General features: G+C 38.1%; 1 protein-coding gene across 19 annotated transcripts in view; it reads right to left on the reverse strand.

The window, feature by feature from the left end:
• Positions 1-14,670, reverse strand: part of LOC105466614 (teneurin transmembrane protein 3) — a 2,765,046-nt gene that overhangs the window by 449,014 nt on the left and 2,301,362 nt on the right. For 15 of the 19 annotated variants that reach the window (XM_071092797.1, XM_011715684.2, XM_071092796.1 and 12 more), the window contains one exon: positions 9,120-9,398. The exons of the other annotated variants lie outside the window; for them this stretch is intronic. In XM_071092797.1, coding sequence (XP_070948898.1) covers positions 9,120-9,398 — 279 coding nt within the window. The remainder of the gene's footprint in view (positions 1-9,119; positions 9,399-14,670) is intronic. 19 annotated transcript variants of the gene reach the window in all.

Genomic DNA, 14,670 nt, shown 5'->3' on the forward strand with positions numbered 1-14,670 from the left:
TTTGACTCTGCCAATCACAGTATGTCTCTTTTGTTTTTGTCAATTAATCTTATAGGGTTTTGTTTTTTTTTTTTGGCCTCTATAAAAGGTCCTTCTTCGTTTCTTTTAATGGTGCTTCATCTATCCCCTTATGTTAAATATTGGTGAGCTTAGGATTCTAGCTTCACTCCTCTTCTTTTCTCGATCTATTTGCTTTCAGAAAAGGTTTAATTCTGCCCTGCGGCTTTAACTGCAAATAATATAGATCACAGAGTAAATATTTTTACATGAAAGCTAATTGAATTTCTTATATATATGTGTATACGTGTGTGTGTGTGTGTATACATATATAATTGGCTAATAAATTACTGAAATTTGATGGCCCACAGACACCTCAAACACAATCTGCTCTCATGTGAATTACTAACTTTACCATAGACAAAATACTTTAACCTTCAACTTGGATTATACCGTCATTCACCGAGTCTCTCGTGTTGGGGAAGATAGTCTCTTTAAATGTTTCACTTCTCCCAATTAATCATCAAATCTTGATTCTGCTTAAATGGGTCTCCCTTTCCTTTCTGGTTTTTGATCCAAACTTTTCTATTTTCCCACTTTGATAATTATAATACTACTTAACTGGCCAATTTGCTTCCAAGTTTGACCTCTAAGTCCATTGTTTTCTCATTCAACAAAAGCTTCATTTCCAGGTTCAGGTGGTAGGTGAGGCGAGCTCAGAGGTACAACAGTGAACAGGGCCTTGTCCCCAGGGAGGTTGCTCTCGTTGAGGAAAGACAGTTGACATTCCACACTGCTTTCAGGGTACTCTGTGACATGCAAACACGACCATACTATTCCCCTGCGTTAAAATCCCTCAGAGCCTCCCCATTACCTGCAGGAAAACGTGCAAATCCCTCAGCATCACCTTGAAGACTCTGCTCTGGGGCTCCTTTTGTGCAGCCTCATATGTTCCAGGCACCAAGCTCCTTGTGGCTTTTGGAGCATTCCCCAGGGATGTTACACATGCTCCTTCGCCGTTCTGTCTACATCTTGAATTTCTCCACATCCTTGAAGCCTCTGGTCCAATGCTGCTTCCTTCCTTCTTTATGAAACATTCTCTCCTCTCCTGCCCCCAGTCTCTGTCGGCAACAATCAGCTCAGGGCTGACACTGACTCTGCATTTGTGTGTAATAACACTAACCACATCAAAACCTAATTACATGCCTACTTGCCGGTTTGCCGAACCACCCTGTGAGCTTCTAGATGTCAGGGAATACATCTTACTCACTTTTGTTTTTCCAGCACCTGGTACCATATCCAGCATTTATGATTTGTTGAATGAAGACTTAGTTGATATAGTAAACAAGAAATCTATTCCGTAAGTGACACTCGAACTTTATTTAGCTTTCAGGTTCTGTATGACTAAAGTCAAGCCAATAGTCATCCGACATTTTTAGTTGCTCTTTTCTCAAGTGTATATGCATTTATATCCATTTTAACACGCATTCAAATAGGTTTCACATTCAGTTTATGTACAGTCTATTTATTATGGAAAACGATCTCAAGTCAACTGATAAATATAAGAAAATTTCCATATAGTGAAGTTAGTATTCAAACCATTCAGTAAATAATGTACAAGATAATCATGTATAAAATTGTATGTGTATGTAATGTTAATAAACAGAATTATTATGACTTGAGAAGAATATTCTTTAAATAACACCAAAAAATAAAAAAAAAACCCAGTTGATTTTCCAACACTTGAATGCCCACAGAATGGCAAATAAACTAAGGTTCTATGGCTCTAACACTTATTTTTTCTATTTCAGTGATAATTACATCAATAAACCTGATTCAGCACTCACTGCTATTCAATTCATTAATTAAAACAATTTTACTGCTACCACTGTGATTTTTCAAGGATATCAAAAACACATTCAAAAATCAAAATAGCATACATCATCAGTTTTGATACATTCATAGCATGCTTCACTTTAATTTCAACTCTACGACTAAAAGAACATTTAGAATTGAAACAGAGATGGCATATATTCTGTATACTTTAACAAAAACACTTAGAACACAAATTCAGTTTAATAGAAATGGCAATTTCCATGTGAAGAGTAGCAAGCTGCCACGCTTTCTGGAAATCCTCTTAGAACAGAAAAATATGAATGTATATAAATACTTAAGCCTGTAATAACAACAGTAGTGAACTTTATAGTTGTTTCAGTTCTAGTTTCATAATACTAAATTTTTTAGAATCTTATTTAAATCGTAACTTTTTTTTTTTTTTTTTTTTGAGATGGAGTCTCACTCTGTTGCCCAGGTTGGAGTGCAGTGGCGTGATCTCGGCTCACTGCAACCTCCGCCTCCCAGGTTCAAGCAATTCTCTGCCTCAGCCTCCTGAGTAGCTGGGATTACAGGCATCTGCTACCATGCCAGGCTAATTTTTGTATTTTTGGTAGAGACGGGGTTTCACCATGTTGGCCAGGCTGGTCTCGAACTCCTGACCATGTGATTCCCCTGCCTTGGCCTCCCAAACTGCTGGGATTACAGGTGTGAGCCACCGTGCCCGGCCAGCTAAATCATAACTTATTATACTAAAAAGTGATTTGTACATACCCATGAAGTCAATCTATTTCATCCTTAAATGAAACATGAAAGCTTTTGCTCAAAGAATGACAAGTCACTATTGAAATTGTAAATGTATATCTATCAAGGTAATGTAATTATTTTTATATATTAGGAACTATTTGACAGCATTTTGCAAAGCAGCACTTTAATTCTGAGCCTGATTTAGTAAGCCCACCGACATATTACTTTTGTTATTTTTGACATTCTAGTGCACATAAAACATAAAATATAATTTATTTACAGGAGATCATGCCAGAACTGACCATTACATGCCAGAAGAGGGCCCACAGTGAAATTCATATTCAAGTTACAGTTTAGTATGTGTAATAGAATCTCATAAAATTAGAATAACACTGAAATGCCATGTGTTTCTTACAGCAACAGAATTCCATTTTACGTCTTTCAATCAACATCCCAAGTTAGTTCAAAAAAGGTTCCTGGATAAAGTTGAAGGAACGGAATTATGCTAGTGAGGAGAAAAAGCACACCTCTCTTCAAATCATCGTCAGAAAACTAAGACTGTATCCCTTCCTCCAAACAGCCACGAGAGATGTGGCATTTGTGTTGTCCCAGAATGATCGCAAGTACATGACACAGGTGGCTGTTTCTCTCAAACTCTCCTAGAATTTAATCAGCCCTGGAAGTGCTACAAGTCCGTCTATTTCCTCATTCTCTCACCTATCTGCAGTTGCTCAGGAAGAGAAGAAATGGCACTGCCCTCCTTTCCAGAGAACAGAATTCCGCCTGACATGGAAATCAGGATTGCAAAATAGCTGAAGTTCTCTCTTCAGAGACTGATGGAAACGCTATCACTACAGTCATTTATCAAATTGGTTTAAGGGGTACACCTTTTTCCTATTAGAATACAATAATGCAACTTTTAGACTTTATTTTTCCATACAGAAAGTAGACTTTTAAAATACTATTTCAAAGGACAAGTAAAATTGGTTCCTTGAAAAGTGTTTCAGCTGTGCACAGCAAGTATCTATTACATTTAAAAAGACTGTACTTTAATGTTATACCCTTTTTCATTAGCCAAATTAGTCCATAATACTTCAGTATCATGCCCAATTAATGTGGCATTAGTGGGGTCCTACAACAGGTACATTGCTCAAACTTAGGTGAGAAACGAAGTCTTCTTGGAAGGATTTATTTTGTTGTGTGAACTGAGGAGCATCAGTTAAATTGCCTTTTAATTGACCAGCTGTCTAAGTAACATGCCTTTGAGGGAAACACTACTTTTGACATTTTCTTTGGCCAAGAGGGTAAGGAGCATGCTAAAATCTTTGAAGTCTACAGCCATCAGACTAATTATCAGCACCATTCAATGTACATTCATTTAATTACAGTAAATTAAAAAGGATGTGGGGTTTGGAGAAAAATAAGAGTCAATAAATGGCGACAGAAAATTCTAGACTGCGCCAATGATCACTGCCCTATCTGGAAGACACCGTTACTTCTCCTCCATCTTGCTCAAACACTTGATGAATGCAGCCCTGGGGTGGGGTGAGGGGGTGAGAAAGGAGGAGTGCGGGAGAGGAGGAGGGGATATCTATTGTGGTAGATAGTCACAATAGGTAGGTAGGCACTTGATATTATTTAACTTAATCTTCATAGCCACATAAAACAGATACAATTTTCCACCTTTTACAAATAATAACAAGGGCACACACTTATTCAGAACTCACCAGATGTCAGGCACTGTTGTAAGCGCCAGGCATACCTGAGCTCATTTAATTCTCAGAACAGCCCCGACCTCACAGGACTATACCCTGTTTACTGTTATCCCTATTTTACAATGTGGAAACCGCGGCACGGAAGGGTGAGCAACTTGCCCAAGGTCTCAAAGCTGGGAGGTGGTAGTGCCCATACGAAACCAGGAGTCCCACCTCCGGGCATCACATTCGCAAAGACCGTCCTCAATGGAGGCTCTCGGGGTCCTGAGTCACCAGGAGGTGGAAGAGCAGTGCCAATGCCTGCTGGCCTGCCTTACATCAAAGGTCATCTTTCTCCAAGGGGGTAACAGGCTGAGGCGGCGGAAGAAGGAACTAGACTCCAACAGGAGAGCTCAGCCCCTCCGGAACTCAGCACGCAGCTGAAGGAGCAGACAAGGCCTGCAAGAGTTGACAGCCCTCGCTCTAGGTGATTCAGGGGGTAACCCTCGCAAGGGATGAATGAATGAATGTGAACCCTCCCGAATCCAGGTACCTGTGACACCACCACACTGGCTGGATGACAAAGGACAATAGATGCCCGGCTGCTTCTGGGAAGTGATACACACACAAACATTTTATTTACTTAATCACAAAACTAACTTTATTACGTGTTTTCCCACTTACATTTCTTTGCTAAATATCTTCACTGTCCTGATGACTTCTGGTTATTTCCTTGATACCAGGAGCAACCCTACCCTTCTTCGGATTTTCTGCACATCTCTTAACACTCTGAGTTACTCTCCAAGGAAACATTTTTAAAGCTTAAAGACTGATGTTTTGGGAAAAAAAGAAAAAGAAAAAGACCTTTGTTTCTGACATTTAGATAGGTCTTTGGAACTGAGGTCAGATTACAGCGCTTGCGAAGCTGGGTGGTGGGGTTTCAGTCAGAGGTATTTTAACACCACCAGGCGCGGTGGCTCATGCCTGTAATCCCAGCACTTTGGGAGGCAGAGGTGGGCGGATCACGAGATCAAGAGATTGAGACCATCCTGGACAACATGGTGAAACCCCGTCTCTACTAAAAATACAAAAATTAGCCAGGCGTGGTGGCGCGCACCTGTAGTCCCAGTGCCGACAATAATACAGAGCACGCTGAGAATTCTACCTTTGACTGGGTACCCCATCACACTGATTTTATAACCTTTCAACCGTTTTTACTCAAACTGCTGTTAGTAGGTGATCCCAAATCACTGTCCCTCCAGGACTTGCCTTGGTGCATGGCAGAGTCCACTACAACAATGACACCACAACAATCAATGGGTGCCAAGAAAGGGCTTCTCCCATATCCTTCATTTGGAAAAAGATTAATATTTGGAATTACATAGGAAACTCAATATGCTGTAAAAAAATTTTTTTATCAAAATTCTTTTTAACGTCAGATCCCCATGGCTGGTGAAAAGTTAGTTTTGCCAAAGAATAAACCTTATCACTTGTTTTGAATCTCAGCTAACAGAGAACTGTGTGACACGGTCCGAATGTTCTCTTACTCTTGGGGGATGCTCAGGCCATCAAAATTTCATTAGCCTCACAGCAGTTCTAGCGCCTTCTTAACTTGAACTGTTGGCCTCTTTATCAATAAATAAATGGAATCTAATCCCTTTTAGTGACTAAATTCTTCTTTGAAGTTGTAGCTAGAACATCAGGCACTCTGCTTGCATAATTTTACAATGTTGAATAACATTTTTTTTTTTTCTAGGAAAAACAGCCTCATTCATAGTTATTTCAAATGAAGAAAACAGTCAAGGAAAGCTCTCATGTTAAACCAGATGAAAACACATCAGCATCTGGTTCTTAAATTAGTTTCCTTTCGGTGAGTTATTTCACCCGTCTCCTCTTTTCAACCTTTAGTGATATAATAGAACTTCCAAGAACACATCTCAAGCTAGTATAAAAATGAATAAAAGAGACAATGGAAAGGATTGACGAGTCAAAGGAAAATATAGCCAGAAAATCAATAGCTTTTTAAGTTAGAGCAATTAAAAATGCCTGAAGATAGTAGAATTGAATTATTTTTGTAACTTTATATTAGAATTACTTGAGTAAAAGTAGGAATTAATAGGTAAAAATGTGAGTTAGTTTTGAGACGACTATTTATAAAGGTGTTAGAAGAACCTGTGTATGACTGCAAATTTCACTTCTTACTATAACCCAGCTTAAGGGAAAGACACATAATTTTTTAATATCAGGAAAAAAATCCTCAATACTATTGTTTAATTCCACAATTCAAAATTATAAGGTCTGCTAAATACTTCAGAAAATTATGCTTCCCCATATCTTAATGTAATTAATTACATTAAATGAAATCTTGTTCCTTCTAAGTAATCACCAAAATTTCAGAACAAATAAATTAATCTGAAAAGTTCCTATGGACATATGTTTTAAATATATGCAATAGCCAGTATTCATTAAGACAACATAATCTATTTTATTTCCTCTTTTGTTTCTTTCTTTAAACTGCTCTCATTGGGAATTCTTAGACCATCAAAACGTTGTTTAAAATTACAACCACAACCAAACCTTTGGAAAAAGAGTAAACACAAGTCATCATGTTGCCCAACTCAACAAACATTGCTTTTGACACTTTATACTCTTAACTTGGCTGACCTGTTTACTCTCAACAAATGCTGCCAAATGTTCTGAATTTCAAGGCAAGGCCCTTGACACTCTCCCTGTCTCTCTTCATTCTGCTTCCTAGCCACTACTTGGAGAAATTAAAGAGTGCAACTTTTCTTGCCTTTACATCACTCTAAGAACAAGGTCTAGAAGATTCTTGGCGAAACAATTTCCTCCTCTAGTTAATATTAATCCACAGAAATGGCGAGGGCAGTGGTATGAGAAACTCACAAGTCTTCCTTCCCTTCTCCCTAACATTTGGATATTATATATTGTTAACTAAAGGTTACAAAGTTTATATTTTCTGAAAAGGAAAAAAAATTATATGTGTTTGGGAATTCACCATGAGATCCTTTTAGCAGTAATTTGAAACATAATAAAATTAATTTATATTTTACCAATACAGATACCATAACAAGATACCTTTGTCATTAGAGAGAAAGGAAGAGATGCCATAGAAGTTTTGGGTGGAAAGGGCAAACTGACCCAATGTTAAAACATAGTTGATAGCTATGGATATGGATGATCTATGATGCAGATAATCGGAACTGATCACATTATCCTGCTGCGTTCTAGTCTTCTAAAACATCACAAATTTTATTGTGTATTTTAAGAAAATTAAATGCTGGGTGCTACCTTTGAATATGACCATTGTACCTCCCATTGCTCAAGGAGTATTATGTGAAGTACAGCTGGACAGGAAGCAATATTGATTCCAAACCATATGTATTTAAGGTTAGTGACTTCTGAATCCACTATGAAAATGGATATAAACACAGGATTTACTGAGGTAAATGGATTAGCTGAGCAAAATGTTGGCATCCTGATTCTAAGGCTCATTTTGTCAAAATAACTGTCCTTGTTTCTTCTTTTGAGTTGGAATAAAGCCAGCCTCCACCAAGAACTGAAACTTCCAAAATGAAGACATTGAGTATATAGTTATTATTTGATCTTGACTTTGGTTTAATGCACTAAGATTCTACATAAGATAAAAAATTGATTGCATTGGTTTAAATTAGACCTTTTTTTCATGAATAGAAAGAAAATAACTAATAAGCATTAGGTGCTACTTCACACTGTGACTTAGCTGAAACTGAAAGCTAACAATAGATCCACTTTTCTATTCCAAAGCAAAGCTGACAAAGTCACCCAATAAATAATAAAACTGAAATATCATTGATAAAACAACCATTTTTCTTTTCAAATGTCATGCAGTTCTTCCATTTTAATTTTCTCTTTGCTTTTTGATGCATAGGGTATGCACAGCATTAATAACTAGACTGAAATAGCTAGTGCACTGTTCATATTAAAAGCTGAAGGAGAATTTTTTGTCTGGTGCATGGCTGCTGATGCCCAGTTCTTCCTAGAAGCAGCACTGACTAAAAATTAAGTTTTCTTTAAAATTTATTATTGCATATAAATTAACTTTTTATAAATTATCCTGCATTGGCAATAGGAAAAAAAGTCCCAATAATTTATAAAGACATTTTTTTTCTTACAATAGACATAAAGCTGCTATTTGGATATCCTAAAATCCAATTTTTGTGTGTGGATTTAATTGCACAGTAATCCAGTCCCCAAAGAACGTCAAAGGCCACACTCCCCCTCTTTACCAAGATTTCAATTGCTGTCATCAACTAGTAAGTTTAAAGCATGATCAAATTTGTTCTTCGATCACTAGAGCCCTGTTAATAAACTATTCTGCAGGCTCACTCATCCATTCTGATTCTGCGACTTCTCTGAGATATCTTCAAGAGGAACCTACAAAGATATCTTTGACTGCAACACGGCTCTGCGGTAAACTTTATCAACACGTGCTTTGCCAATCCACAGAAGACAACAGGTGACATGGTCCAAGAGAAGTCAAAGCTATTTTTTTTTTCTGTAGATGAGTAAACAGTTTTCAAAACTGTAGCCAAAACATCATAGGCTGCTTGCCTAATTGAACAATCTGATGTCAAATATTGATTTTTTTTTTCCAGGAAAAAATGCATTATTCAAGGACATTTCTTGAGTTCTACTACATTAAAACAAAAAGAAATGGACAAGAAAGAGAGAGAAAGAAGGATGGGAGGAAGGAGGAGAGAAAGAAAAACATCCACCCTCCCCCTGGAGTCAACCAAAACAGAGAGAAGCACTGAATGCCAACATTATAAAGCAAAAAAGGAAACTTACCATTCTCACTGTCCGACTTGTTTTCGTGCTCCGTATCTGTCAGGGTGAGGGCTGAGTTGGACCGACTTGACAGGCAGGAGCTGCGGCCTGATTTGACCCCCCTGCCCCAAAGTCTCATGGCATGCTCTGGGGACATCACTGCTTCATTTTCAGTATCAGCATCTGACCCTGCACTGATAGAGTAACCTCTGTGGGGAAGCCCCATTTCCGCACAAAATGCCAGTCCTCTTCGAGTTGCTGGTTCACAAACTCCTAACTGCCTTAGGGTAAAATTCTGTCCTAATTAGGGGGAAAAAGAGATAACAGCTAGTGAGTATATGTTCAGTGTTAGTTTCTTTTCTTTTTTTTTTAAGAATGTCTTTCAGAAATAAACACTCAAACATTTAGGCTTTTCAGGGATCAGCACTAGGCATTTACAGTAGCGTCACGTGGCATAGGATCAAGTGGGTGCAATTACGGGAGGAGGGCGGGGCCCCAACTTAGAGCTCCTTTGTCAACTTTTTAAGCCCATAAGTACCTCCAGAGAGATGGGCAAGTTAAGTGGCCCCAACCATGGGAACTCAACCCAGAGAAAGGATTATTGCACTGATAGAATTTTGTTTAGTACACTTGTGAGGCAATAGAAATTGTCCGAATTATTTTCCGTGTCCTGGCTCGAGTCCCAAACAATAAAATTTTCCCACCCAGATGTCACTCCTTTGGAAGAGAAAAGTTTCCCCTCAAGAAGAAGTTACTCAAACAGTAGAAACAGGAGCTTGGTCATTCTTCTTATATTTTCCAACCTTGACTTAGCAATCAATGTAACACATAGTATTTTGTTTGTATGTATGTATGTATGTATGTATATGTATGTATGTATGGGGGGAGCCTGTGTATACACATTAAATTTTGGAGTATAACGTCTAAAAAAATTGCTGCATATTTTGTACATTTTTGACTTTCTAGGCTTTCTGCTTTACTACACACCTGAAAACATCTGTATTGATCAGAGTAAACCAATCTTTGCAAATAAAGTGCACTCTAAAAATAAAGTGGGAGTATTACGTATTTAAAAATTAATGATAAAATCAAGTTCCCTGAAAAATAAATGGCTGTGAACTCTGCAGGCCTTTACTAATAAATTGAGCATAATAAAACTCATGACACTGCAATAACTTAAAGCAAAAGTGTTTAAATTAGGTGACACTTTCAAATGACTGCTGTTATTAATGACTTTTCCAATCCTGTATTTATTCTAGAAATTTCACATGTCTTATACTACTATGGATGAGAAGAGTGAGAAAAATGTGTGCTTGTCCTGCATACTTAAAGCTTTTCTATTTCTTGTCTCTGGTTGACATGGTAGAGTGTGAGATTTAGGCGCCAATCAGAATCAAAATATAGGTAAATAATAACATACAAAGACTGATTTAAATGCTACTATCTCATAACCAAACCTTTTAAGAATATTAAACATTTATATTACTCATAGTTTTGATTTCCCTACTTCTGCCTCTTAAATCTGTGAACATTTTAATGCTAACAGGCTAACATGAGAAACATACATTATATTTTTTGAAAGAGGGTTTTATAAATTATTTGTGATAAAATGATAACACGTGGAATCTTCTCAGAAATAAATCAAACCTAATGGACAATGTAGTAAATATTGGGTTGTAAAGATATTAGCTCCCTCCAGGCTGCCGCACATTGTAACTAGTGTGGTTAATTGCTTTATTGCTGTGGTCATATCAGAAGTTGGAATCAGCTTTATCTCGGTCAGACTTCCAAATGGATTCCGACAATGACACTCATACATAATGAAAATCGGTGGCTACAATTAGCTGCAAATCAAAGTGTGCTTATCACAGAGATGTGAACAAGTATCTGAACCAAAAAGTATGTCAAAAGAAGAAGTAAAAGAAGAGAAAAAAAGGAAAAAGGGCCTGCGCGTTGAACAGTGAGAAAGTGGGCCAGCTCACTGAGATGAGACACAGTATCGTCAGTATGTTAAAATCATGACTGCAGATTGTACTTATGCAAGTAAATCTGAACAAGGTCAGTGTCCCCATGAGCAGCTAATGCAGTTGTGTGGAAAAGCTTACCCACTGCTACTGACATGTCACTTGTAACATATGGGGAGGACCCTAAAACATCTAGATACTGCCATCAAACATGCTGATTTTTCAAAATAAGGATGCAAAATAATTTTTAAACAGGGAAAAATAAGTAAGATCCTTTGCTTTTTGCCTCTATTTTGATGGGTGCCCACATTCAGAAATGAAAAGAGCAATAAAAGGACAGTAACAACTCCCTTTCTAATCTCTACAATGTGGCTTGAAACAATTTCCAAGTGACTGGCTTTTCACACTATTGCCGTCTTGATGCAAAAAATCTATAAGGTGAAGGAAGCAGAAAACAGGAATGTTTCTTTGTTACCCAGGTGTGCAGACCAGTTCACTTTGCAACTAAAAACACGTCATCCCTATGAATTGCTACATATATCCCAAACTCCATAAACACCTGACCCTCTGAAGTCAATGTCTTTCAATGATTCAAAATTCTCCAGGGCTGCTTCTGAAATGAAGCTACAACGCAAGCACCACAGCAGGACTCCCTGTTAGAGTTCCTTGCTGAATGACAAAGTTTGTTTTAGTATCCCCCAGGAAAGAAAACTAAACTTGGCCTCAGATGGACCCAGGTGGAAGCCACTCACTAGCACTGTTTAAGTCACTTTACACCGTATTTTGTCATCTTTCAGGGCTGTCCTGACTTGGTTTAGGAGATGGTTTATGTAAATGTGACTCACACACAAAAAAAGGGCTAAATGAAAAAAATCACTTAAAACATAAATACCTTGACAAACATAATTAATAATCACAGAGAAGTGTACAGCTTGAGAGTAGGGAGAGGACCATTTTCAACTCATTTTCAAATAGGGACACCACCACCAAAGCTGAGTTCTACTTAAGTAATTGCCTTTATTCAAAAATATCCCTACTCCAGACCTCCCTCAGGGCTTCAAGTTCTTTTGTTGTCAATTCTCCTCAAAGGTTAAGAAATTTTATTTTTAGGATCCCTTATTTTAATGCAAACGCTCCTGGAAAGATCTCATCTTAAACTAGAATAAATTAGTCTATTCGATTATTTCTTGCAATCTAGCAGTGTTTAGCAAGATAGGCTATGCTTACGGAAAACATCTGCAGCTTTGACCAGTGCAGGGAAGATGGAGAGAAGAGAGCTCCCTGACTGGGAGAAGGGGTGTGGAGGAGGGCAGGTGGGTTGGGCTGGGCTGGGCTGGGCTGGGCTTGTAGTGGGGAGGGTTTTATGGCAGTGCAGAGAAGTGGGAAGAGGCAGCACAAGGCAGCTGAGATGTCCCTGGGATCAGGCTGAACGCTGGGCAATCCTGCATAAAGTCAGCTTTGGTTTCAAGGAACAATACTTTATTCCCATTTTCCATGTTTTCCTGAGATTGGAAAAGCCGGGTTCTTTGCAGTAGTTCTAACATTGCTTTAATTTCTTTCTTTGCCTTTTATAGTCTTTATATTAATTCTGCTTGGCCAAAACTGGCAAAATAGGTATTTCTCTCCTGCACGTTGAATTTTGGGAACCTTGGTCAGCACAGCCAACAAGAGTTTTCCATTACAATTTGAAACAGGACCAAAACAATAAATTGTAGCAAGAACAAAGTATACCTGAGGATGGAATTCACTGTGATTAAAAGGCAAGGTTAGCTTGGATTATATTCGGCATTTTTGTTTTATGGCACGGCATAAATGTGAAAATCTAGAGAAGGAAAACTGAATAAACACAACCTAGGTGGGTTGCATCATTTTTTCTTAGGTTGAGATTTTTAAAAATGAGTGAGGGTATTTGACAAAGTAGAAAGGATGGTATAAGGACAGACACTTCAAATGAGGTTGGCACATGGCATAGCCCCCCCTTTAATAAACGAAGGGGATTGGGAAAATGGGTTAGCTATTCGTTCTTTTTTTCACAGTGTCTATAACCTAGTCGGAGCAGTGAGGGATTTTTCAAAGCCGCAATCAGAGTGATGTTCACCAATGGTCAACACATCTACTATCTCTTGGATGAGAAGAAGATTCTACCCGAGGGACTAGTCTCGGAGGCACGTAGGATGACGAAAGCACCCCACGGGGAGGGCATTCTCTCCTCACTAATGTCTGGATTTCTCTAATGTCTAGATTTGACTTTCTCTCCTTCTCTCTCGGTCTCTTGCTTATTTGCTCCTTTAAAAAAATAAACAGTTTTATTGAAACATAACTCACACACACCAAAATGCACCCATTTAAAGTGTACACTTCGATGATTTCCAGTATATTCACAGAGTTCTGTAACTATGAGCACAGTCAAGTGTAGAATATTTTTGTCACCCCAAAAAGACATCTCATACCAATTATCAGCTACCTTCTATTTTCCCCTCACCCTCCCACCCCCAGCCTTAGGCAACCACTCATCTACCTCCCATCCTGGACATTTCAAATAAAGAAGATCCACAGTATGTGGTCTTGTGTGATTGACTTCTTTCACTCAGAATAACGTTTTCAAAGCTCTTCCATGTCATAGCATGCATCCGTACTCCATTCCTTTTTATGGCTGAATAATATTCCACTGTATGGACACACCATCGTTTATCCATTCATCAGTTAATGGACATCCGAGTTATCTCTATTTTTTTGACTATTATGAGAATGCTTCTAGGAACATTCCTGTACAAGTTTTCATGTGTACATATGTCTTCATTTCTCTTGAGCATATCCCTAGCAGAGGAACTGCTGAGGCATATGGTAACTCTGTGTTTCACCTTTTGAGGAACTGCCGGACTGTTTTCCACACTGACTCGACCGTTCTATATTCCCACTAGCAGTGTATGAGGGTTTTAACTCTGCACATCCTCGTGAAGACTTGCTATCATCTGTTGCCTCTCTTTTATACCACACTTTACGTGGGACTTGGAGTTTGCAATGACGGCTTATGATATAGGTGATTGGTACTGGAAGTTAGAGGGCAAACAAGAATCATCTCCTGAAAAGCAGCTGATTCTGGGAGTCTGCTATATAAATTTATTATTATTTTATTCTATCATTTTTTCTTTGCCTTCTCTTATTCTGCTTTTATTTCATGTAAAATAATTTTCTATTAAAATCAGAAATATTATTTAGCATAGAAAATTTACCTTTGGAGTTACATCCCATAGAAATAAAATCACCTCATCTTAAATATACAGAACGTTTATTTAAACAAGTTGTTTACTACAACATTGTTGCAAAATTTTAAATAACCCAAATGTTTGCCAGAAAGAGAATGGCTGGAAAAGTTGCATGCCCACGCTGTGGAACACTGTGGTTAGCATGAAGAATGAGCTGGACCCATGTCTTCGGATCTGCACGGAAGCTCATTTGTGTATTTTAAGAAAAAAAAAAAGCAAGTCGTAGAATTGTGTATAAAGTATAATCCTACTTTTGGAAATTAAGGAAGAGGACCCACAGGTTATATTGAGTCTGAATAAGGGTGAGGAAGGAGATATATAACTGTTATAATGGGTCATTTA

This window comes from Macaca nemestrina, chromosome 3 (assembly GCF_043159975.1).
Source record: "Macaca nemestrina isolate mMacNem1 chromosome 3, mMacNem.hap1, whole genome shotgun sequence".
NCBI classification, from domain to species: Eukaryota; Metazoa; Chordata; class Mammalia; order Primates; family Cercopithecidae; genus Macaca; species Macaca nemestrina.